Source organism: Colossoma macropomum, unplaced genomic scaffold (genome assembly GCF_904425465.1).
Source record: "Colossoma macropomum unplaced genomic scaffold, Colossoma_macropomum, whole genome shotgun sequence".
Lineage (NCBI taxonomy): Eukaryota > Metazoa > Chordata > Actinopteri > Characiformes > Serrasalmidae > Colossoma > Colossoma macropomum.
The window spans coordinates 24,724,672-24,751,569 of NW_023494798.1; the positions used below are offsets into that span (position 1 = coordinate 24,724,672).

Sequence of the window (26,898 nt, forward strand, 5' to 3'; positions counted from 1 at the left end):
CTATTCTATTTTACAATCTTGACACTGTAACAATAGATGAATCATTTTACTATATAGAACACAAGGTTTTAAACAGAACCATTCCCTTTGCTAAAGAACCCTCTAAGAACCACCTTTTTAAAAATGCAGAACATGGGATCATGAGCAGAAATGTATCTCTAAAGTAAAGAACTGCAAATCCACCTAAGCCCCAGAACAGTAGATGAAGTGAATAAAGAACTGCATAGCTACCTGATGATAATAACCCACGTCTCTCCGGTAAGCAGTCTAAATGGAAGAGTGAAGAAACAGCGTGAAGAGTCATTATACATACTCACTCACTCACACATACACACTCTCAGGGAGATGGAAGCAAAGCAAGTTAAGCATGCTAGGACAGATGCATTTTTTTCCAGTTTCATGTTGATGTAATGCTGACATGTCACTTATTATGTCACATTCACATATTAAAATGAGTGCAGAGTCAGCATTTAGGTAGAAATGTGAGCTATCTGAGGAATAATTCATGCAGAAAGGTCAGCGCCTTTTACAAAGTTTACCTTGACCCGTGGATTCAGGTTGCCAATGGCGTCGGTCTTAAAGTCACTCTTATTCTTCCGACAGAGAACAGCCGTGATGATTATGATGATGACGGTCACAACGCCGATGGGAGCCAAAACAGCAGCGATGATCCAGAGGTTGTTGGAAGGGTTCTTAACCACAGCTGCACGAGAAGGAAAGATTGAACTTGTCTCAAACAAGCCTTGTGCCTTTAACCACTGTAGGTCTTATTATTAGCTATTATTATAGTTTTAAAACACACTGGACTTACTTTATACATAATTACAAAATATTTTACTATGCAGTATTGCAATGAATTTAAGGCAGTAAATAATTAACCATTAACCAACAAATAAATAACTGTTTGACCAATTCTATACAATCAGTCAGAAAAACATTACTTATTTTTAAAACAGTATTTTATATTTTTCAAGAAGTTCCCTATTTGAATAGGAGAATTTATCATGTGAGGATACATTGTTTGAGGGCACAATAAGCAATTTATTTGTTAACTTTTTAGTTTTTCATCATACAATTCTGAACATATTATAGTTGTCAGCCCTTTTGTTCAAACAAAACTTCTTAAGTAGGGTATGTTTAAAGCAGGGGTGTCCAATCTGATCCACAAAGGGCTGGTGAAGGTGCAGGTTTTCATTCCAAACAAGAATGGCACACCTGATTTCACTCGTTAAATCAGTCAGTCTCAGTCTTTAAACAACTGATCATGTGTGCTCCTGCTTTTTTGCAATAAAAACCTGCAGCCACACCGGCCCTTTGCAGATAAGACTGGACACCCCTGGTTTAAAGCTACTGTGTGTTTTGGGGATTTGGAGACATGGTCTGGAAAAAGATGTTGCCTGAAAAACTCAGAAATCAGACCAGCGCCTCTGACCAGGCTTTACAGGCTGGCTTGCCGCATTGCACACATACCACATTTTAGTGACTCAGTTATGCTACTTCTTTCATTTTTAACTAAACAGTCTTACATAGTGCAGCTTTAAAACAGTTACATTTAACACGGTTTACTGTTTAATCAGTTTCCCATCTATCAGTACTACGTTCCACACATCTCTGCACATTAATACTGAATTCAGTTGAAGTGTGCGCTCATAAGTGTGTGTTTAACAAGTTTTTTTTCAATGGCTTCAAACATGGCTCAGCCAATCAGATGTCAGAATCACATCTTTGGTTTTAGGCTTTCAAGCTAACAACTGCGGACTGATGACAGCTGGGTAACAGTCAAAAGAGTCTGCCAAAACTTGCATCCCAAATTAAATTTACATTTATTTTACCTTTTATATCAGGGCCAAAACTTTGTTTTTTGTCAAAGACAAAATATGGTAGAAATGTAAAGGATGAATTTGGCAGAAAGGAAAAACATCAATTTCAAATCATAACTAAATATCTCCTCGTCTACTTACAAAACCAAATGTGGTAATCCGTATTCTGAATCTGTTTTTGACAGAATTTCTGTTTGTTTCAATGAGCCACAAATGATAAATAATGAAACAAAATGTAACAAGGTATATACACCATAGAAGACCTGTGAGAAAATGTGCTCTCTGACTAGCACAGCACTATCGGAGCATAAATGCACCTCATGCAGTTCCTTAACAACATTTACAGGCAATGTGTGACTGAATTGGCTGCAATTTTCCAATTAATCACATGCTGTGAGTCATTTGTGTACATTTGCATATATATTTGTGCTCATTCGTACTGAGATGCACCTATGTGTTCCTGTACTTTGACTCCAGCATGTGCGCATTTGTGTATTTACTGTAGACATGGGCTTGTATCTGTGTGCGTAAATGTGCGTTCTGTTGCGCCTGGAGCTGCAGATCAGACATAATGATTAAGAATGATTGTTTTAGTCTTCTCTTCTCTGTTGGAAGTGTTCCTCTGTGTTCATAAGAGATTTATCTCTCCGTATCTCTCTCTGGCTGAGGCTCAGCACGATTCCCTCCCTCCCTCCTGTGGAGAGCTGAAGGGGTGTCTATAGCCCCCAGACTTTCAGAGAACAAGCGTGCGTGTGTGGTACTCCATTAAACCCCTGTTTAGTTACATGTAGGATGAGGGATTAGAGTAGAAGCATCATTTATCATGCATCCTTACTCAAGATGAGTCACTAGGTTGGCAGCCGTCTGTCAGTAAAGCAGGTAATTTCTTTCAATATTGATCTAACACTCAATTCTAATTCTGAAGCAGTGTTTTCCACACTCCCCAACACAGCAGCACACCTGATTCAACCCATCATCAAATAAACAAGCCTTGCCTGAGTTGAACTGGCCAGGTTAGAGCAGCAGAAATACTTCATAACATGTAGGTTGCTGGTAGGCCTAATCTAACTAACAATGAGAAGCAGTGATTCTTTTTTTTTTAATTCAGCTTTACCCCCAATTAAGTTATGGCCAATTCCCACCAGCTAATTAGGTCTCCCATTAGCCTATTATCACAGTACTACCAAACTGGGAGGGTGAGGGCAGCACATGTTTACTGAATCCAGCCTCTACACCTTTTTCCAAACTGCTGCTAATGCAATGTCACTGGACAGCTCATCACTCTTGGAGGAGAACCCTAATTGCCAATTCTGTTGGCTATTACTGCGCTGAACAGGAGGGCCATCCTACCCACCCACAGAGAATGATGCCAATTATGCTTTCTTGGACTTTCAACCACAGATGACTATGGCATTGCCGGGCATCAAACCTGCAGTCTCCTGACAATAGGACCAATGCTTAGACTAGGGGTGTCCAGTGTTATGCACTAAGGGCTTGTGCGGCTGCAGATCTTTACTCTAAACAAGCAAGACAACATCAGATTCTCCTCGTTAAATCAGTAGGTCTTAGTCTTCAAACACCCAATCAGGTGTGCTCCTGCTCTAATCCAGTCCTCTAACCAGGCTTGAAATGATCACCCTATCACAAGTCACAAAATTGTAGAGGGTAAACAAATGTGTCATGCTCTTATGAATGACATTCGCACCGCTCTGGAGCGCAAACACTGTATGAGTTACCAACAAGCGTAAGCGTGGTAGACGTCATGCTGCCCCACCGCTCATGTCACACAGAGGTATATGTGCAAAGACCTAAAAGCACTGACCTAACAGAAGTAACGCAATAAAGTTATACATCTAGGCCTGCATTTAAACCAGCAGCATCTAAGCCACAAGTGTGCACACATTGCCCATGCAATTTGAACAAACCTTAATGTGTTACTTTTCATTAAGGTATTTTTTTAATAAACTGAGTTTAAGTTAAAATTTTATGTAAAACAAATTATGGAACCCAATCCCAAAATTGCCTTGACATGTAAAATGCCCCTTTATGTACAGTGTTCCTGAGAACATCATGCAGCTGGAAATTAATCGTAGCCAGAAAACAGTCACCAAGTTGTTAAATAGTAGGAGCTACAGCAGCCAAATTAGTCACCGTAGTGTTAACCAACCGTTGATAAAGTGTATGTCATTAGGTCACTCAGTGAGCAGTTTGACTTGCATTGAACAATTGCATGTGGGCTTGTAAAAACTATATTATGCATGAAAATGTTTGCCAAATACTCCTGATAGACCAAAATGTGATGTTATGTAAGTCTAAAAGATAATAGGCTATTAAGGTTGTGCCACAGAAGGAGAGACACACGTACGTTCAGCCTGTAGCTGGACAAAGTAGCCCAGTGTGAGAGCCATGGTCTGGGAGTCCACCGTGTTGAGGATTTTAGCAGCAGATGTGCCAGGAAGTGGCATGCCATTTAGCTGGACATAATAGGTCAATTCAGCTGGGTGCTTTGGTCCAGCCACTCGCCTCATAGCAACCATCTGAGCTCAAAAAGAGAGGGCAGTTAGAGCATCGTAGCAGCTCAGAGATTCGACTGTGATATTACATAAGAAACATGTAAGTCATGTAAGGATATTTGGTGTTGTATTTGAGGGATAAGGATACTTTGGGGTCTTACCTGGACGGTGTAAGTGCCCACTGTGGTGGCCCGTCTGAAACGAACACCTTGCTGATGAGCCACCACAAAGAGCTCAGCCAAGCGCTGCTCCATCAGACTGGCAAAGCTCTGGTACTGACCCTCCAGAGACGAGTTCTCCACATCCTGAATCACTGCACACATCCAGCGACAAGGAGGAAGAACAGAGGAGCCTCTGGTTATTCCTCTGTTTCACAGCTGTTAATCCAGTTTCACTGCAGCTGACCTTGGTGAAGAAATAACAAGCTACCCTGACCAGCAAGAGGATGAAACCAAAGAAATACAATCTCCCCTGCAGGACATACACATGCAAACATGAACACACACTCGCACCCACTCACACACACACACACACACTCACATTCACACACAGACTCACATAAAAATAAAGCCACAATGCATACATTTTACCAGTCTGTAGAAAAATCAATGTTACTCATAATACCCTGTTGCCCTGTTTTGACTTTGTTTTGACCACCCAGACCTCTGACCAGCCTTTATTGATCTATGGTAATAAAACATACCTTTAAAAAAATAGTAGATTCTTAAAGGGGGATTATGCCAATTTTATTATAATTTTTTTTGTTGAGATGTGAACAAAGTTATTGAGTGTTGTTTGATGTGAAATGGTGCACTGTGGAGACACTTAGTGACCAGGGACCTCACACATGTAAAATGAGCATTTTACATTGAACTGCTCTGAATGACTTTCTTTGCATCTATTTAATCTACTTAATTAAGCAGAAATTATCAGTGGAATTCCTTTTAAAGCAAGTACAAATGCCATGTCTAAGGGATGTCAGAGCCTCCAGAGTAATGAAGACAAAGTCATGTCTGGCACTGATTCCCTCCAAACATTTCTGTCACTGTGAACACAGCCTTTGTAGACAGAAAGAATCTGGGCAGTACAAGGCTGAAGAAGGTAGGGCTTCTTCAAAAAAACTACTTCACAATTCTCTGGTCATTTCTAATCAATATGGTGATTACCTGTGATTACCCAAAAATCCCTGGTTGCCACAGAGGTGTCAAGGTTGTGGTACTCCAAAGCTAGAAGAGAAGAGAAGAGAGGGGAGAGTGAGAGTGAGAGAGGGAGTGAGAGAGGGAGAGTAGATAAGAGGGCTTGCTTTATAAAGAGCTGCTTTGATCCTGAGGCCAGAGGCTTTTTATAATATCTTAGCCTCTTGTGTTGCGGGCAGACAATCCATACTTGTGCACTGAGGTCTCGCAGCCTTTTCCTAATGAAACTTTGGCTCAATTACATATTGCCAGTCTGATTAAAAGCTGTGGTGGGCAGCGTGCTCTCAGGGCATTCTGTAGCAGCAACTGTGAAATCAGGACTGCGCTTTGGTCTATTTCTCCTGCAAGAGGAAAAGCCGTGCAGCATTTCTGCATAATAGATACAACTGTTAAAACGTCATGAGATGCACTAGTTTTCTGCTGATGTAAAACATGACTGAAGAGAATATTTGGTTTATTCTCTCTAGAAAGACACATCAGCGTTCAAAACTTAGGAATCAATGGGCCTCATTCAGCAACATCTTCCTAAGATTTTTCTTAAATTCGCTCTTGAGAACGGTCCTAAAAACAGTCTACATCAGACCAATGATGTGCATTTAAACCACAGAACTGTTCACACCTTTGTGCTCTCAAGTGTGTGTAGATTCTGTTCTTATCTAAGAACAAACCTCAAACATTGGTGAATGTCAGAATCATCGTGAAAACTGCATAAGTGGGTTTTAAGAAGAATTTTTCTCTTAAGAACAGTTGGTGAATGAGGCCCAAGGGTTTTAATAATGCAGAACCAATTTGGCTGCATATAATTGCATATAATGACTAATTTGTTGGTCCTCTGTAACTTGATGGATTTGAAATAAGATTTCATTCAGAACGTTAACATTTAGAAATCCTTACTTTTCCAAAGTGATGATTAAATCTCGAGGCAGATAACTTGAAAAACAAATTGATAACTTAAGTAGTTAATATTTACATATTATCACTGAGAACACCTAAAATACTGGACCCATTAATTGTATATTAATTGCATATGTTATTACTGTAAATAATAAATTTTTTATTATTTTATTGTTTTATTTTACCCAGAAGGATAAACAGTTTAGAAAATATGTGTGTGTGTGTGTGTGTGTGTGTGTGTGTGTGTGTGTGTGTGTGTGTGTGTGTGTTCGTGTTTGATTTTATATACAGTGCTGTGCAAAAACCACAACCCTTAATTTAGGTAATTTTCAGTATTAAGAAAACTTTTTTTTTTTTTTTTCCAGGAGATATTTCTAAGGACATTAGATATAAGATAATCCACTTGCATGAAGAAGATGAAAGTCAAAAGAAAATAACTAATAAAACAGGAGATTCCAGAAATGAAGTTAACAAATTATTAATGCATACAGAATTCATAAAGAAATTCCTCCTATCAACCATACAAGACCTGGCAGACCACCAAAACTGTCACCAACAGGTAAACAGCACTTAAAGCTTTCATCTTTGAGGGAGAGGAGAAAATCAAGCTCCACTCTTGCATCAGATCTGAAAAAAAATCTACAAACTCAACACTATGAGTCTGAAAGGATGTGTAGCTGTCAAGAAGCCCTTACTGAAAAAAGTAAATAGACAAAAAGAAGAAAATGTGAAATCAAACTAAGAAGCTGCTGGTGTTCTCAAAACAATGCACTGGCCACTCCAGAGTCCAGACCTCACATATGTGTTTGGGATTACGTGGATCATAAAAGCTGTGATAATGGCAAACGGGTGGACACACTACATACTGAATGAATAGATATTATATTTAGTTCTTGGGACTTTTGTGTAATTTCCTGTTAAATGTTTTCAGTTTTTTCTGATGCTGAAAAATAAATAACAACTAATTATGTAGACAAAGTGTGATCTCAGGCTTTTGAACAGTACCATACAATAATAACTTCTTAAGGTTTAAATGGTAAAGTGTACCAAAAAGGAAGCCAAAGAGGACTTTTCCCTCCAGACCAGGAGAGACCGTGCTTGAGGTCATGGCAGTTCTAGAAACAGCCGTTCCAGCAGCTAGCACAAACACGAGCATGTGTTCTCTATGAGGAAACTCTGTGTGATTCCATTACATCTAAGATGCCTGAGGTGCTCTGCAGTGTTCCCCTCTCTCTCTCTCTCTCTCTCTCTCTCTCTCTCTCTCTCTCTCTCTCTCTCTCTCTCTCTCTCTCTCTCTCTCTCTCTCTCTCACCTGTAAGAGCACTTCCCCACTGTTAATTATTTACCTTTATTTACTCTCATAATTGTCTTTGATGTTCGAGCTTTGCCACTGCCAAGGAATGCAGGAAACTGCTTCTGCCTCCAGTTAACACCATGCACGATATTACAAATGGCAACGTACAAAACAAACAGCAAATGCTTTCATCTCCCACCCCAGCCCACCCTATGTAAACCATGTTAATATTCTTAGTCTACCTGCAGCAATGATATATTCAGCTAAGTCTCTTTCAAAAGCATTAAGGCACATCTTCATAAAAGTATATCAATATAATGCTTTTTACATGTTAATGAATGGGCAGAATGTGTTTATTATAAATATCACAATTAATATTATCATATAATATTATGATTGTAGCTAGCCAACACTGCCTAAGCAAAACACAAAGTCAAATTCTTGCATGGTATGATTTGCCAATGAAGTCGGTTAGTCTTTGATATTGCCGATTATGAAAAAAGGTCAATGTGTTGTTTGTTTAAAACAAAAGTGCTCTGTAAGTCTCTGAGATGTTTGCATGTGATTATTCATACAGACTGCAGTACACGATATGAAGCACTGGTAGAGATATGACTATTGTTCCATTGCACATCAAAGAAGAAATCATTTTGAATGAGTGCTTGGTGGCAGTGTTGCGATGTGGCGAGACGAAACAGAGAAAGGCATCATGGTTCTAGTGGATTAATCAGATTAATCAATTGTATAAATAATCGGTATCTGCAGCCCTATTTTCCACTGTACTTCATAACACACAAAAGAAAGCTTTACATATCTGAGTTTGTGCTTAACATTACATTTTAGTTCAATCATCAGTTTTAGTTGTTATGAATGGGCTTTCCTTTAGGACATGTGTCAGGCTCCTTGTCCTCACATGCCAAAACACTGCAGACTTCAGCACGCTGCCTCATTAAACACACCTGGTTCAGCTCATCAGCTAATTAGCAAGACTTTCATGAACTGAATTCAGAGCATTGGATGATTATCCAGAGCACTTTGGCCCAGAAAGTCCCAAGTTTGACATGCCTGCTTTAGGATAAAAGATCTACAGTAATTCTATGGGAATTTCTATACGATTCATAGAAAAATCTTACAGTAATTTAACAACTAATACAGTATAAATTGAAATTGTATAAAATAGACACCAGAAGATGTTTTATTCAGTAATTCAAGGTTTTTAAAGACGTCATATGATAAATAATATATTGTTATTTTCTTTTTACAATCATTTCTTGATAAGCTATCTCATTCTCAAAATCACCTTAAGAAACAGTAATATTTATAGCATTTGTATTCATCTGGCTGCTTCATTTTAATTTCAGTTCATACCAGGTTGCAGTGAGCATTTTCCTTATTGGCCAATAATTTAAAATGGTCCTAAAGTCTGTTGAGCTTTGAGTTGAGGTGATGCCTGGCATGCTTTTATGATGCACTTAAACCAATTATAATATATTTATTTTAAAAAGGTTGCATATATTAAAGCTTCACTGAGTAAGTTTTGGGGATTTGGAGACCTCTCTAGTATGAAGAGTTTGATGTTTATTAAAGTGCTCTGAAAAAAGTATTCAAAGAGAACTCAGTCAAAACAAAGTGTCTTCAGAGGGTGTAAGTGAATTACCTAATATTGTCATCATATGTTTATCAGTATGTTTATTTTGGATTTGAGACCTAAACATTGAGCCGGACCTTCTTTTGGAGCCTCTGCAAGTGACATTAATGTGTACAGAAGTATGATGTGGTCTGAAAAACACGCATGACCCGACGTCTCTGACTTTTCAATAATTATTATTTTACAGGGTGACTTGCAGCGGCACATACACACCACAATTCAGTTTGTTTCTCACCTGACCAAGTAAAGTTACTTCTTTTTTTTACTTCAATTTTAACCAAAGACGCTACATTGGTGCTGTTATAACAAACACTGTTTTATCTGTTGGCTTTTATTGATTACAATGACTTTAGGTTACAATATTTCAGGCTTGAAAAAATAAAATACTAAATTGGGAAACTAATACCAAAGTAACGTACTAATACTAGAGTATTTAAACTGTTCAGGTCAGCTGTAGCTGAAACATCTCAAATTGTGGAGTTGGAGCATCATAACAGAATCATTCAAAAATATTACAGATTATTATGGCAGCGTTACACAGCACTACAGAGATCTTATGTCTTCTTATTATATTTCTATAGACCTTTTTTAAGGGCTACACATCTACTGGGGTCCCTGTGCTCTTTTAAGGCAACAGAGAGAGGGCAGCCCCAGGTATGTGTTCCCCAGGTGGCTGTGTCTTTGGAGGCCTTATTAGGTAACACTGTGTGACAGGAGTTCAGGGCTTGTCCTCATGTCCCTCATCCAGCAGCTCTGCTCTTTCAGACTGAACAATGATGAGGCCCTGACAATCTCCATTCAGATAACTGCTGAACCTTTCTGCCTGAAACGTCTTTTCACATTTATCCACACACAGACGGAGAGCCAGAGCCCAAAGGGTAAGGAACCAAAGATGAGGAGCGCCTGTGCAGGTCATATAACAAACAAAAGCTCTGCATTACCTACTAATGGAGTGCAATTTGGAGGCCGGATCGTTAACATGGACAACAGAGAAGTCACGCAATCTCCAACAACGCAACAGTTATTTTATTCCATCTATTTCAAATGAGGTATCACAGGACTTCATCTTGAGCCTCCAATGAAACGTGAGCCATGCAAAGCCTTTTAAAAATAAACCAACATAGTGCAAAGGAGCCGAGGGGAGCGCTGCATATTGCCCTGGGTCATCCCTCAAGTTTACTTCAAGGTTGTTTTGAACAGAATTACAGAATTTTATATACACTGCTCACCCAAAGTTTAGTGGCACCTAAGTTTTCACCATTTTTTTTTATTATTATTTGCAATAATTTAATATATTAAATACAAAGCAGGTTTATTTAAAGGACTTATATCACAGACAAAATCACTATTTTTTTAATAGAAGCATTTGTGTAGTATGTAAACAGTGTTCCAGTCCATATGGTTAATCTCTGGAAACTATGCTGTAAAAACGTCATTTTTTTTGCTTTTCTGTATATTCGCCTGTTCAATCATTAGCAGTTTAATCTCTTAAGTGGCCAGGACCCATCGGCGGGCTCACAGTTTTACTACACATTTCTATTACCTAAGAACAGCTCAGCTAGTTTGCATTGTAGTCTGTGTAGTTACTGAATAATCAGCCTTGTTTACTTAAAAGGGATAAAGAAAGGTGGGAAATGTTCATGTAAAAATCAACTAAAACAGTAAAACACATCACATTACTTGGGGAATTTTTAAAGAAAGCATGTGTTTAAAACAAAGCACAGTAAACCAAATGCGTCCTCAAACACCTGACAGGCAGAACAAGAGACAATGTCTAAGGAACACTGTTGGGGGGGCACTTACGCTCTGCAGTGATAAGGGGCGGGTAAAACACGAAGTAGCCCACAAGCTCAGCCGTCAGTCGACTCAGCAGGTTACTGGCCACAGTGCCATTTAGGGCCACACTCCCGTTCCGCACCACATATATCAGAGACACAGCAGGAGAGCCAGCAGACTGAGACACACTGAGAATCTGAGAGAGAGAGAGGGAGGGAGGGAGAGAGAGACAGAGAGAGAGAGAGAGAGAGAGAGAGAGAGAGAGAGAGAGAGAGAGAGAGAGAGAGAAGAAATACTAACGATGAATTCAAGAACATCTAGTATCAAAATGAAAATGAATATCAGATACGCAGAACAGGGCAAAAAAACGTCTACTGAGATCTATACTACCACTAAACTTGGATAGTATTCATCACTGCGATGCTCACAGCAGTTAGGCTAAATTACAAAACAGCATTCAACTACATTTTTATTAAAGCTTAATAAGAACACAAATTATTCTCAAACAGAATAAGAAATTCTGTTTGAGAAGCAGATTTTCTTTTGAATGGCAAAGCGCACTGCTGAGGAAAATAAATCCAATTATGCGCCAGTTACCATGATATGAGTATCTTACTGTAAACTGAATATTTAGAGTCTTCATAAACAGTTAGGCAAGAAGAAGAGCAAATAAATCAACACCATTGTGAAAACATAGCCCTGAAACTGTAGCTTTAAAAGGGAAGGGAAAAATGATCTGTTAAAGTAATGAGATTTCATACTAAGTAATTCTAATTTCTTTGGTCCATTCATCATGAAATAATCACACAGTGTAAAGGGAAGCTATAATTGTAAATCCACTTTGCCCTGTTTTTAAACAAAACAAATACAAATTGAAGACGTTTACCTCATCAAATTTATAGTTTATTGTAAAAATATGATAATTCTGAAATTGATGCCTGCAACATCATCCCAAGAAGTTGGGAGGGGGCAATTTAAGACTGGGACACTCAAACATTTTAAGCATGATGCAATCATGCTTGGGTACAAAAGGAGCGTCCAAGAAAGGCTGCGTCCTTTATGAGCAAGGGTGAGTCCAGGCTCCCCACTTTGCCAAAAAATGTGTCATCAAATAATCCAACAGTTTAAGAACAATCTTCCTCAATAAGTGTTTGCAAGGACTTTATGTATTTCACCCTCTACAGTGCAGCATAATAACATTAGAAGACGCAGAAAAGCTGAAAAATCTCTGTGGGTAAAGGGCAAGGCCGAAAACCACAATTGAATGCCCAAGGCCTTCAACCTCTTGGGAGCCACTGCATTAAAAAATGAAGGGTATGACCACATAGGCATGGGGATCCTCTGAGAGACTGTTGTCAGTGATCACCATTTGTTGCTGCATCCACAAGTTCAAGTTAAGACTGTACTATGCACAGTGGAAATCATATGTCAACAACAAAGAAACTCCACCAACTTCTCTGGGCTTGAGCTCCTCTGAAAGGGACTGATGCACACTGGAAATATGTATTGTGGTCTGATAAGTCAACCTCTCAGATTATGGAAATCATGTATATTGTGTTCTTTTTCTGCAGAAGACAAAGACGATCCAGACTGTTACCAGCATAAAATTTAAAATCCAGGGTCTGTCATGGTATGAGGGTGTATAAAAGCCCATGGAATGAGTGTATATATAAAATCAACAAAGTTCATAAGGAAACATTGTCACCATTGTGTTTCTGTTTTCAATTTCAAACAGGTCAAACAGAATTTACTCATCTTTGCTTTCTGTTCTTTGTAGTATTTCAAATGTACACTCTTTAAGAATTTGTATATAAAATGCAAATGTGTGGCAGATAATACTTAAAGTGGCCATCAAGCTTCTTACTGTAAGACGAAGCAGTAGGAGAATTTAAAATATACATTATTATCATTCAAACTGCCAATTTCGTACACTTTAACTGATGATCGATGAGTAATTGAGTTTAAAAGCTCTAGTGGAACAGTGTATGACCTGACCTGTACAGCTAGTCCGCTGTAGGAGTTCAGCACTTTGGCCTCAGCCTCAGCAAAAGCATTCTCCAGCCTTTGCTCCATCATCTGAGAAAACCTGCAGGACCTCAGGTCATCTCCTGATCCTACAAACCTCAGAACTGTACACACACATACACACAGAAATACACACACCCCAACAAATATAGTTACTCTTCTGCTTACCAGCTGATGTGACTCAGTTAATGGCAGTAAATCAAGCTGGCAGCACATACTAACTCTCCAAAATATTCAGTGTCTCTGACCTGTCTTCAGCATCAGCGAAATGGCCGGGCTGGGTCTCCAGGGGGCTGCTGGGACGGGCACTGCCTGTACCAGTGGCACAAACTGCCGGATATCAGCCATCAATCTCTCCATGCCATAAGCAGTCAGAGCCTCCACTACCACAGAGGCCATGTAGACCATATCTCCACGGGCCACATAGTAACCCACTGTTACATTTGGCACTGTGGATAGACTTTCAATCTGTGGGAGCAAAGATGGTCAATCAGAGAGGTATAAATCTTTGATCTCTCAAATGATTTATAATAGTGAGGCTCTATAATATAACAATATATAATATGTTATATTACAGAGTAAAAAGTTTTGTCAGTTCAACCGAAAAAAAAATACTTCACGTAAAACAAGTACTAGTTTATTCTATGTAAATAAATACACTGAATAAACAATTCTTTTAATCAAAAGTAATTTGTTGAGTTGAGTAAAAACCAGTTCAACTGCTTGTTACCACATGAAGTAATTTTTTTAGGTTGAACTATGCAACATTTTTTACAGTATATGTGGAACGTCTCCAATAAGCAGTGTGAGTGTGTTATCCATTGCTCTACCCAGCAAAATGATGTTATGGGTCATACTTATTTTTAAAAATGAGCTAATTTAGTTTTGTAATTTCTAATAAGACCTGTGAAAGAGTGGATAGGCAAACTTGTTTGCTAAAATTTCCAAATGTGCTACACCCTGTGATGTCATAACATCAAGATATTGCCTATTTCTGACAGCACTGCAGTCAACACTACCTTTGATGATACAAAACAATAGCAAGACTGTATACACATCAATCTGAATGCTGGATTCACATAAACACAACCAACACTGCACTTCACTATAATGTGCCCGTTCACGACAGGCCCAACTTTTAGCCAAAATATCATTTAAAAGTTAAAATCAGACAGCTGAGATGTACATAGACAAGAAAAAGCAATACAGCAAACTTAAAAACATAACCTTAATCATCCTAGGCTAAGGCACGCTGCCCTAGTAGGTTGTTTTACTGTGATGACATAATGCACTGTAGCAGATATTTGCTAATTTTGACAAGCCCATTTCAGCTTTTGTAATAAAACAGCACTGTAAGTACCAAGTTTGCAAATCAGTTTTGGGTAAGAGGTCAGTGCATAAATGCAGCCCTCAACAAAGACTGCACTAAGGGCACAAAGAGGGCATGGAGATGTTTCTATTTTGCGTTCATTCCTAATTTAATACAAAGTTTTTCATTACAAATGCTACAATAAGGAAAACAATGTGAGTGAAAAGTGAAATCTTTGAATGTTTACATGAATTTCAGGATTTCTTAGTATTCAGTATTTCCCCCTTTTGCTTTAATGACAGCCTGCATTCAAGCTTGCATGGACTCTGTAAGTTTGTGCCAAATTCAAATAGCCTCTCAGATCCACCTGAGAATCGTCTGAACACATGCCTCACTGGAAGGAATAAGAGTCAAAAACCATGCTTTAGTACAAAGGCTTTATGTGGGTCGATTTCACAAAATTGCTTCAATTTGAATAGAGACCTAGAATAGTGCAGGATTTCAAGTATTTCTTCTGTCATAATCTTTCTTTTTTTCCTGCTTGAAAGTTTTAGAAATTCTAAAACTTGTGTTTATTTCCAGATTTAAATGGAAGAAAAATACCAGATTTTCAGTGGGGTCTCAGACCTCAGGACTCCACTGTATACCCATACTAACTTTAAACACAAAATGTTGCAATATTATACTGTATTTCTTTCCTCCTACCCCTAGTATTTACACATTTATCCCAAAATGCTTTTTTTGCTTTGTATTTGGAAAATTTATCCTTAAGCTAGTGCAAGAGCCGAAGTCTAGAGCAGAAGTGTTCAATTCTGGTCCTGAAGGGCTGGAGTCCAGCATAGTTTGGTGGTTTCCTGCTCAAGGACACCTACTAAACCTTATTATCTACTGTGTTGAATGTATCCTATAGCAGGGAAATCACTAAACTGTGCTGGGCGCCAGCCCTCCATGTCCAGAACTGACTATCCCTGGTCTAGAGTCTCAAGATATCCTAAAGCTAAGACACAGTAGAAATTAGTGAGGAAAGCTAACCTCACACTGGATCCAAAAGTCAAATCAAAAGCTACAGTCAAAACGAAATCCCATCTGAGACAAATGAATATCTACTCATCCTGCATACAATCAATATTCTTGTGGAATGGAAGGTGTTAAATTAAAACTGATATGTTGATATATGAAAATAGAACATATCTGTTAGTGTGTGGAACTGGGATGAAGAGCTGTACAAATACAAAAGCGCCTGAAATACAGCACTATTTCTTGTTCCACTGAGACAAAGGAAAGTGAGAAAAAATGTGTAATGGGAGGAAGGAGAGGAGAGAGATATGTTAACTGTTAAAAGAGATGTGAGACTTGACGTGTTCTCACAAATACAGAAGGCTTTCCCTGTGTGAATAAAAGCATTGCTGGACAGCTCTGTTTCATCACTTGGAGTGAATGACAAAATGACAGATGGCCACATGGCTCAGCACACATTAAGGCAGAGCATGTGTGAGGGTGTGTATGTGTGTGTTAGTGAGGCTGTGGTGGTATTGCAGGGTTTCCTTTGTAACTGAGCTTTGTTGCGTGTGAGAAGAACTGGCCTTCTGCCTGTTTCTACTGTGTAAGCAGTGGGCACCCCATGTTTCAGCCATATGAAGGCGTTATTGAGGAACTGGGTTTCATTCAGCCTCAAAAATCACCTTCACTTGCCTCAGCTAAAGAAGATCATTAGAGGATTAATCCACATCTTCACTCCAGCCCACCCAGCAACACCATCTGCGCTCATTATTTGCTGGGAGTGTTTTTATTATGGAGCAAATTTCTTTGGACCACTTTCTCCTCTCATTACTGTAATCAGCATATATATATATATATATATATATATTATATATATATACTATATATATATATATATATACAGTACTGTGCAAAAGTCAGAGACCACCCTTCACTTATTTTATTTACAGTAAAACAGCTGTTAAGTACAAGGTATTATTTAAGGATTTATTTCTAAAGAGATTACATATAAAATAATCCAGTTGCATAATAAATAAGAGAAGTCAAAGGAAAATAAGTGAAAAAACAAGGAGCTTCCAAACCTGGAGATCAAAAAATTCTAAAAAATATTGAGGAAATTGGACTTTTAACCATGCAAGATCTGGTAGACCCCCAAAACCCTCACCATAAAAAAAAATCAGTACATATGGCTGACTTCACATAAATTGCACTTGAGTTGCATAATGTAACGTGTCCTGCAATTCATTTGAAACTCCGTTGCAACTGTTGCAACCACTTCAACTTTATGGAACATACATATAACAAATAAAAAATCTCTACAGAAATCTATAGAATCTCTATAGAAATCTATAGAAAAGAACCCTGGCAAGATAAAAGACAGTAATTACCCCAGTACTAAGTCATATCAGCAGCTCATATTTTTTATGTGCATCTTTGTTTTTGAATTGCTTTGTGTAATAGTCAATTTTCATAAAAACTCACAACAGACAATTAGTCACAAGAAAATTTCACCATGTAAAGCCAGCCTAAAAGTTACTTCTGAGAGAGAGGAGAAAATCAAGCTCTGATCAGATCTGAAAAAATCCACAGGTGTTTCTGTCCATCTTTACACTGTGAGAAGACAAGTGCTAGTCTGAAAAGACACAGCTGCTGGTGTTCTCAGGACAATGGACTGGCCAGACACATCACTGAATGTGTTTGGGATCACTTGGATCAGAATACCCAACTTCTAAGACTGAACTTTGAAGGTGTGGAAAGATTTCCCTGCAGATTTCTTTAAAAAGGTGAATGCCAGTCTCAAAGGAATGGAAACTGGAATAAAAGCAAACTGTGGACACACTAAAACTTCATAAAACATTATATCATATTTAGTTGTTGAGGTTTCTGTGTAATTTTCTGTGAAATATGTTTTCTGCTTTTATTTTTCCCTGAAGCTGAAAAATGAATATCTTGTGGTTAATGGCCATTAACTGACAGGAAATTAAATAAATGAAGTGTGGACTATGACTTTTCAACAGTCCTGTAAGTAAAATCTTGATAAACATTCTGCTTAGTTCTACAACATCCTGCTTAGTTCTAAAACACAGAAGTGCAGCAGAATAGAGCTACATTACATTTTCAGCTTACTGTACAGAAAGCAATTTAAAAACAGCCTAACTAAATCCTCACATATTCCAACTTACTTTCAAAAGTCCACTTAACAGTTAACAATGATTTCTTCCTTTCCTTTTGGTCTCTAAGAGCAAAAATCAATGACATTCAAATAAAAATTTAATTAGAGAAAGAACTGAGAGTTGGAGCCCTACAAGCATCTTAATTTTTGCTCTCTGTTTCAAAGCTGAGGTCAAATAAGATTTGATGCCGCTGTCCTTTTACACCCTGACATTCAGGATGATGCTTTCTGAATATGGATATAAGGGCTTTAACCACCAGGCCCTGTTCAAAGGTAGTCATAATATCTGAGCACATGGGGTAAGTGGAACGTATAACAAGAGGGCTATGAACAAACTGACCTTTGCCTGGACGGAGCTGTCATTCAGAGCCTTCCCCAGAGCTAGAGTGAGGCCTCTTGGAAGGTTCTGTTTCAGGATACTGTCTAACCGGCTCCTCCGTAAGTGGATGGACAAAACTGTCAGAGGATTAACATTAAATGTTTAAACAATGTTGATGATAGTTGCTGGGTTCAAATGAGGTAGAAAAATCAAAATCAGATAAATATTTTGGACATTTTTTTGGACAACAATATACTTGCACATCTATTTGTCCATTATTTTCTTATCTTATTTCCAGCTGTTCACATTTCATTCATCCATTACATTTACAATGAGTAAATATTTGCTTTTTTGCAATTCATGTTAATTTATATTCTCTTTCAATTTTTTTTTGTTTAGCTTTTGTTGTCATGTTTTTGTGCTTTATTTATTCATTTATTCATTCATTCATTTTAAGGGTAAGAAAACCAATTATATACAATAATAGACAATTATATATGGAGCCCCGCTGGTGACATCACATATAAATAAAAATAATGCATGGCCACATCGTATTTACACATGAAAACGAGATCCTGATGCATGGTCATGACTTAGTAAGGCATGGGAACAAGATAATCAAGTCGTGGCCACAACTTAATAAGGTGCAGGAATCTGGATCCTGATATGTGGCCATGATTTAGTGAGGTGTGGAAACGAGATCCTTATGTGTGGTAACAGAATTAGAATGTGGCCACGACTTAATACGGTATTGGAACAAGATCATAATTTTTTAAGCTGTGGTCAAGGCTTAATTATTTCATTCCCACACCTTACTAAGTTGTGGCCACGCAGTAGGATCTTGTTCCCATTGTTCCCATACCTTTTTTATTTATACAGGATGTCATCAGCAGGGCTCCGTAATTATATACAGTAACTACAGGGAAAAAAATGAAAGCATATTGAGCTCAAGGCTTACCTGTTTTAACCCACATTCTGTCAGTGACGTTGCAGCTGAGTGGTGGAGTTTGAGTTGTGGTAATGGTGGGGCCTCTGGGTGCACTGGTCCTGGCAGGCTGGGTGATGGTGGTCCGTGTAGGGGGCAGGGGAGGTGCCATAGTCCTCAAAGGCTTAGCTCTATCTGTGGTTGTTGTAGTAGTGGTAGTAGTTGTGGATTTAGTGCTGGTTAACTGAGTTGTGCTGGTCGGTTGTGTGGTTTTGGTCACTGGAGAGGGAGTAGTGGTTGTAGTAGTTGTCGTGGCAACAGTTGTGGTGGTGACGGTGGTGAGCTGAGGGACGCTGCTAGCTGTGACCTCCTGGGTAGTGGGTTCTGTACGTGTGGATGTGTTCAGAGATTTGTTGGGAAATGTAGCAATTTTCATTTGGGGTGGAGTCATACCAGAGTCATTTTCTTTGGAGCGAAGGCCGGTCTCTCTGGATGTAACCACAGAGGACACCAGCTCAGAAACCCACTCATCCAGCGCAGACTCCTCTGTAACAACAGTAACACGTTCACTCACTTGCTGTGTGGAGTGCTACAGACAACTGTGGTGATGATCATAATGCTGAACACAATGACCTTTTCATGGTGATACAGACATGGTGTTCATTGTTTTATGTAATGAAGATGAACATAACAGAATGATGATGATACTTCCATCAGAGATGGGGACTCAATTCAGAGACTTGAACTTGAATTGCATACTGACTGACTCATTCAACTTGAGCTCAACACTTGCGACTCCTGGAATTTCAGCTTGGGAAAAAAAAGAAACAAAACTGATTAAAGTAGAACCTTAAGGTGCTAAATTAATGAAAACTTTGGATTCCAACCGTACAGGGGACTGTCAGCTTTACTAGGGTCATCCTCAGTCATTACCCTAATGTCATTCGCTCGCAGCTCATAGTTATCACATTGGACGGCTTCAAACAATGAGGTTTTCATTATAAAAGACCCTTTGGTTTGATGTACAGAACAGAGTGGTAAGTGGTACAGAACATGCAGTAAATGTGTGTTGAAAGGAAAGAGGCAAAACAACTTAAAATGGCTGGCTAGTTTGTAATTTGGACAGCAAGTATGCTATCTAGCACAACAGATGTTTAGCTGAAGTTGTTAGCTAAGTTGAAGTTTTAGTGAGTTACAGATTCCTCTGAAACTTTTGCTGGATTAGCTAAAGCGCTATATCCTATGGACTAATAAACTGTTTTGAGTTGTTTTGCCTCTTTCTTTTAAACATGTACTTACTGCATATAGTGCTTCAGTTCTGTCCTTCAGACTGAAGATTTTTCTATAATGAAAGGCTGATTATTTGAAGCTGGGTTAACCTGATAGGTTTTAGTAGGGATTTACTTTTGTACACTGCCTACAGCTAATAATGAGACTACATTATAATTTCTCTGCTAAAGACTCGCACCTCAGAGACTCAAGATTCAACTCGGACTTGCATGCATCGAAAATCTCTGGCTTACAACATATTTATGGATAAATTAGTTTGGTGGTAGGGTGGACGATATGGGAACAATATAACATCATGATACTTAAGTAAATTAATTGTCACAAAACCAGTGTGAAAGAACCAGTAGTGCCACAATCAATAACCGCTATGAAAAACTATGAATATAATGATTTTATTTTTTACAGTATTTCACATATTGCACTGCACTAAATCTAGTTCAACAAGACTAATTCTGCTCGCTTTGTGATGAAACATGCAGTTGGTCAGTAGTGATGATATCTACAATACAATAGATAAAATGCATTCTTGATGTAATTCATCGTAATAATAAGTATCGTAAATAATTTTGTCCAGCCCCAGCTGATATTGCTTTTGAACAAAATCAGTATGAGAATGAATATTTAAGGATGCCAGCATATTAGATTATAATAGACTATTCAAAGACACAAAATAACTTGATTAAGATAACCATGGATTCTGTGATTATGTTGATGACAAAAGTAATGATGATGCTGATGGTGGAGGTGATGGAAATGATGACAACAAAGCGGATGATGAACACAATATGTTTCATTGTAACACAGATATGAAAGGTGTTGAGTGTTTTCTTAATGAAGAAGCATACTACAATAATGATATCACAGAGAACCTTTAACAGAATTTCTAAACTGCTGATATTCTCATAGCAGATGGCAGATGACAGATTCTTTTTTCATTCAGTCGGTTAGCGTTGCACTTGAAGCATACGAGTCAACCTTTAATGACATTATGTCAAAGACTTGAAAACATTAGGACCAGCATTGCTGTTCCCTGAGGAACTGTTTAATAGCTTCACACCAAAAGTCAAATTTTTATTCTCTCCGCCTATTTCTGAAACTGTTAATTGGACAGACTGTGGACTGCTTGTTTGAAAGCAGTACAAGTGCTCGCAGCAGTGCCTGTTCTGTCTGATTAAAACTTCCCATCAGTGTGCTGGTTTTAACTGCCTCTGATCTAGCCTTGATGTGTGTTGTAATGTCATATAGATATCACTGGTTTCTATTGACCTCTCTTGCTCTCTTGGTAGGTGGAGACAGTGTTCAGTCGTACTGGTATTAGGTTCAGATGCTGGACGCCAGGGCCAGACACAGTTGTCTCTTTTGGGAATGTAAGAGATGTGGTTTCATCAGTGAACCAATCAGAATTCTCTTTCATGTACTTAAGAATGCCCCTTGTGATGTCTTTGTTTTGTCTGGGCTAAATAAAGAGATTTTGGTGAACACTGCATATGTAGTTGATTTGTCTCTATAACTGTTCTGGCATTTGACCCGCAGTTGACGTTATTCTTCCTCAAGAGATTGTGGTGTAGCATTAAAGACAAATTCACCTCCGAATGCTCGTTTTGCTCAGAGACGATTTCAGTGTGCTTTTGATTTTCTGAATCTACTTCATCTGTTTTGGCAATTTGTATCATGTCTAGTGATGGGGGGCGTAGGAGAAGAAGACCACGGGAAAATCTCTTGCTGAAAGCTGTAGAAACCAAGAAAACAGACATGAAGCAAGGGCATCTCCAGAGATGACCGCAATTGAGTTGAAGATATGTGTAAGAGCTGTTTTTCTTGATGGGTGAAGACACAGCTGATTAGAATCAAAGGATTTTCGGATTGCATCGACTGAATTGGAGCATATGTTTCTGTGATGTACGCTCGGTTTATTTCACAAGTTGACTTAATCAAAATGTTATGAATGATTTTGCATAAGTAAGGTTTATGTCCAGTACAATTAGACAGCAGTCACAGCATTTGACAGATTATCCATAAATTGGATTACTGGCAGGTATTAAAGGACTCATGTCATAGACAATTTTCTTTGCTTTTTGACAAAATACATTTGGTGTGGTAGGTAAACAATGACAAATCCATCCCCAATGAACAGCCCACAGTCCATGCAGTCCCCTTATGGAAACCAGGCTTGAAAACAGCCAGTTTTGAAGTCACTGTTTTTGTGATATCACAAACAGCAACACATTTACATATAATTTCTGCCTTTTGAATCTACAACGGTTTAGCCTGCCTATTTACGCTGAAGTTATAAGGAGTGTTTCAGTTTGGATTGCTTTTTGAATGAGGCACAATACAGGGCGGCCAATCAGAACAGAGCTCATTTTACACACATCAGTCTAAAAAAAAAAAATGTTTTGGCATTAAAAATTAAAGATGACCTCATGTGGTAACTTTAAGCGAATTTAACAAAAGTCATAGTGGTTTTATTCAAATTAAATTAAATACATTTAATGAGCCAAAGCACAGCAAAATTTAAGTTTAGATTAACAAAAGCAATATTTTACATTGATTCAAACCTAAAAAAAAGCTTCTGACCACTGTTTATTCTGAGGGATAAAAAAGGTTGGAAAATAGTAATGTAAACAGGAATTATGACTGTTTCTGGTCGGTTAACCTTAAAAATGTCATTATCTAAACAGTTGGTGCTGTCCGAGAATGATGTTGGATGTTATTTGGGCTTTTCAATCGATTCAGTTGTGCTACTAGGCCTCCATAAGACACTGCTAGATGCTTGACGGCTTGAGAGAATGTGCTTAGGGAGTGCTAAAGCTGTTAACTGTGACAAAGTCCTTTCAAACTCCATAAATACTGAGAGGGAGATGTTTTGCATCTGAGAGCTCACTAGCGTCAGCTGAATTAAATAAATGGAGTGTAGGAAGGGAGACTCGTACCATAAACTCAGACCCAGATGTTGTCATGCCTGTCTCCAAAAAAGGAGTTAATAGCAGTAGCTCTAGGTGATTTGTTGCTGACTTGCTATGGAAACCGTGTGGTAGGATATGTTGCCTTTATCAGGAGGAAATTACTGTTGCCACTATATTCAAACTCAGTTAACCAACTGAAGCTGTTAATCAAACTGCCTTTGCTGGTGTTGGAAATGATGCATGCCCAACAGAGGTTGACTTTTTACACAGTAGTCTTAAAAAGTTGTAGCACACTGGTTAAATTACATGTTTTGTTGATTTTCTAAGTGAAAATAAATGAACACATCCTCTACAGAGACCACAGTACATTTAAGACAAAGCTATTTGAAAATAAGTCAAATTTGAGGACAACATAGTTGTTCTTAATAGGCTGGTTACAACACACCATATATTTGAATATATGGTTGCAAACAGGGCTAGTATTGCGGGCTAGTATTGCTGGCTTTTCTTGGATGGATAATGGAGAAAGTGAAGCAGTCTTGTTATGGGCCAGTGCTGCAGTGGACAGAGCTGCTGACTCTCTGTAAACCTGCTGTTTTGTTGCTCTCTTTGTCAAGGCCTGGGGAAATATACTACCACTGTGTAATTGCATTTGGCTCTGACTTGATATACGCTGTGAGACATGGACTGCAGATGCAGATGCAAAAAATAAGAAACCTAGTTCCCATGACCAAATGTTGTTCCAGTGGTTCTACTGCCAAACGTTCTGCTTGTATTATGGGACAGTGGAGTCAGTGTTTATGAGAGGGGTTCTGAGAGCTGTACAGTTGTGGATGACGGGTCAGGTGCAGGTGTTTATAACACTGAACGACCTATTGTTCTTTGACCAAAAGTCTTGTTAAAATGTATGTATGTAGTGTGCTATACTGGGTAGCTTTTAGCATTCCTTTTGATAGTCCTCTGTTTGAGCAGCAAATGGTGACTCAGTGAACTGTGTGTAAGAACTGGCTGCTGGTTTCTTTTTAAGGAGTCTAGCTGAACAGAACTATGTAGGTATGGATGATAATCAGGATTGGGATGTAACAGAATACAAGTACTCAAAATGTGTATTCAGAATAAAGAAATTAAGTATTAGAGTAAGATTAAGTAAATCTGTATTCAGTCCATGTTACATTCTGAAGAGGCAGTTCATTTTTACATTTTTAGGAGAATACTTTTAGAATATGTACACACTAAAATGTTTAAAAAGTTTTAAAAAAAACTATTTTTACATATTAACTATTTTAAAATCTTAGTCAGTGGAGAGAGAAGACAGAACAAAAAGGTGGTATAGTAGAATATCTAATCAGATTGAGTGAGGTAGGAAGCCTCAGCTGTGCTCAGCTGCGGATCCTTGGAGAACATGGAACATCTACATCTGCCTACTCAGGCTTCAGCAGTTTAGCTTCACCCATTCACTTTGAAGTTCTAAGGACTGTTTCAGCCCTGACTGCTTTCAGGCTGAATTTAAATATATTAAAGGAATAGTAACAAAGAAACAACCAGTTTAATTCTAAGGGATAAAGAATGGTTGGAGAATGGTCATGTAAAAATAATTTATGGCTGTTTTTGGTGCCTAAACCCACAAAAACATCATAAATAGACCTTAAGAAAACAATGCAAGTAAAAATGTAAGATATGGGCCCTTTCAAGCATTGTGTCATTTCACCTAAAAAATATGAGGCTTATGACAGCTCACAACAAATATAAGTATACATGCTCCCACAATGGACACTGCATAGGGGATTGTGGGAGCAATAGTTGACTGAAGGTGATGAGCGATTGGAAAGAGTTTTGGAACTTAATTGAAGTAATAAATAAATAAAGTATTTTTAAATTAAATATTATTACAGAAGAATAACGACAAAACAAAATTTTGTGTCGAGTTCAGTGGTGAACTTGAATTTGACACATGAACTTGCACCTTCAACCAAGAGTGCTGCTGCTCTGTCTGGGTTGACCTCTGAAGGGGTGGCCCTTCATATAGCATCACCTAACCTTTCATCCATGCTGGCTATGAACAAATACAAGGGAGATGCATGATACACGGACAGCCAGGACTAAGGAATAATTATGAAGATTAAATTAATTTTGATGATGATGATGATGATGACGTGTGTTAACTAAATCTAAAGACAATATGAGTGGTAACTGGAGGTGCAGGATGTGATGGTGATTTAGACTGGAAAAGCTTGTAGCTGCATGCATGTTGAATACCAAACCTGAAGCAGAGGACTGGTTGCTAATGTGCACCACTGCAGAGGAGGAGGGTAACTTAAAGGATGGCTCTGCTCTCTGAATGGGACCATCTGAAGGCGACTGCTTAGTTTCGTTGTCACTCCTAATAAGGCTCTCCGGAGTGGACCCTGAATGAAGAGGGCTCTCAGGTTTGGCAGCTGTGTCAGCCAGTAGGGTCAATATGGACGAGAATGCCGGCTCCTCTCTGATGCCCTTTGACAGACTGGTCGGATCTGACTGGATGACTGAGACAGGATCCTCATCAATCATGAGCAAACCAGCCAGCTGATGAGGAGAGGTGGCCAGGGTGGCTTGGTCCAGAGATGACGCTGATGATCCAGATGCCTCATAGTTTGAGTCATCTATGAGAGAGGAAAAAAAATCTTATGGTTATTCTGGGCACATTTAAATCTTTTCAATTCAGAATTTCAGTTCATACATGCAGAAAAAGCATTTATCTGAGGAGAAAGTGTTGATCATTGACTAAACTGTTTAGAGCTAGGGCCACTCATTGATTTGTAGATAATTATTGATATACATATACAACAGTGGGTGAGTGTCACACTGGTGCGCTGCCAAAATAGGAAAATGCCATAAGATCCTTTTTTTTTATATATATATATTTTTTGTGATTAATTATAATATAACATTTAGTCATTATAAGGTCTTCATAATTCCATAATTTCGCCCCAGTTTAGTTAGGTCAAATTTTATCTGCTAGCTAGGTCTCCCCTATCACATGATGCTACCATACTGGGAGGGTGAGGGCTGGCACATGCTTCATTCAAGACACTTGAATCGCCACTGTATCTTTTAGAACTGCTGCCAACACAGCACCACTGGACAACTGAACATGCTTGGAGGAGAACTAGCTAAATAACTTCCAATTCTGTTACATCAATTAACAGACACCCATGTTGGCTAGCATCATGCGGAGTGATGGAAGAGAGGGGGACCATCCTACTGAGCAGAGTTAGGCTTATTATGTTCTCTTGGACTCGTGGCCATGAATGGCCCTGACATCGCCAGGAAGAAGAAATGGATTCAACGAGGAGTAACAGCGACAACGTTTTCATTTTCCTTTTAGCCAGTGCAACCTAAAGATGCAGACACTGGGTAACAGCCCATTCTGCTAAGGAAGTTAAACAAACAGCATAAGAAGTTACAGCAACACATATGAGCAGAAACATATGTGGTGGTATTTGAAATTCTGCCTCAGCTCGGAGTTCAAAGCATAAAATGAGTGAACAAACTGCAGGAGCCACCATAAATTCTCATGTGGAAGACTGGGATTAACTAGTAGGCAATATGGCAAAAATACACATACAAAAGTATGTGGACACCTGACCATCACACCTACGTGAACTTGTTGGACATTGTATAATTTATTATAAGATTTAAGACATTCAAGACATTTTCACGATACGCAATATTTTGACAGACTCATTTTGAAACTGCCAACTATGACTACGATGATTTTTATTTAACATTTCAATTAAAAAGGACTAATTATGCTCTCTTTATAACAAAACAT

The 26,898-nt window shown here is 38.5% G+C and overlaps 1 protein-coding gene across 1 annotated transcript in view; it reads right to left on the reverse strand.

Annotated features, from left to right (window-relative positions):
• kiaa1549lb (KIAA1549-like b) overlaps positions 1 to 25,697 on the reverse strand; it is a 60,842-nt gene extending 35,145 nt beyond the window's left edge. The window contains exons 1-11 of the mRNA XM_036585525.1: positions 25,349 to 25,697; positions 18,925 to 19,437; positions 17,988 to 18,103; positions 13,415 to 13,634; positions 13,137 to 13,270; positions 11,169 to 11,337; positions 5,500 to 5,559; positions 4,495 to 4,646; positions 4,186 to 4,357; positions 540 to 703; positions 232 to 267 (exon numbers count right to left, since the gene is read on the reverse strand). Of these exons, the coding sequence (XP_036441418.1) occupies positions 232 to 267; positions 540 to 703; positions 4,186 to 4,357; positions 4,495 to 4,646; positions 5,500 to 5,559; positions 11,169 to 11,337; positions 13,137 to 13,270; positions 13,415 to 13,634; positions 17,988 to 18,103; positions 18,925 to 19,437; positions 25,349 to 25,634 (2,022 nt within the window). The 5' untranslated portion in view covers positions 25,635 to 25,697. The remainder of the gene's footprint in view (positions 1 to 231; positions 268 to 539; positions 704 to 4,185; positions 4,358 to 4,494; positions 4,647 to 5,499; positions 5,560 to 11,168; positions 11,338 to 13,136; positions 13,271 to 13,414; positions 13,635 to 17,987; positions 18,104 to 18,924; positions 19,438 to 25,348) is intronic.
• Between the last annotated feature and the right edge of the window lie 1,201 nt (positions 25,698 to 26,898).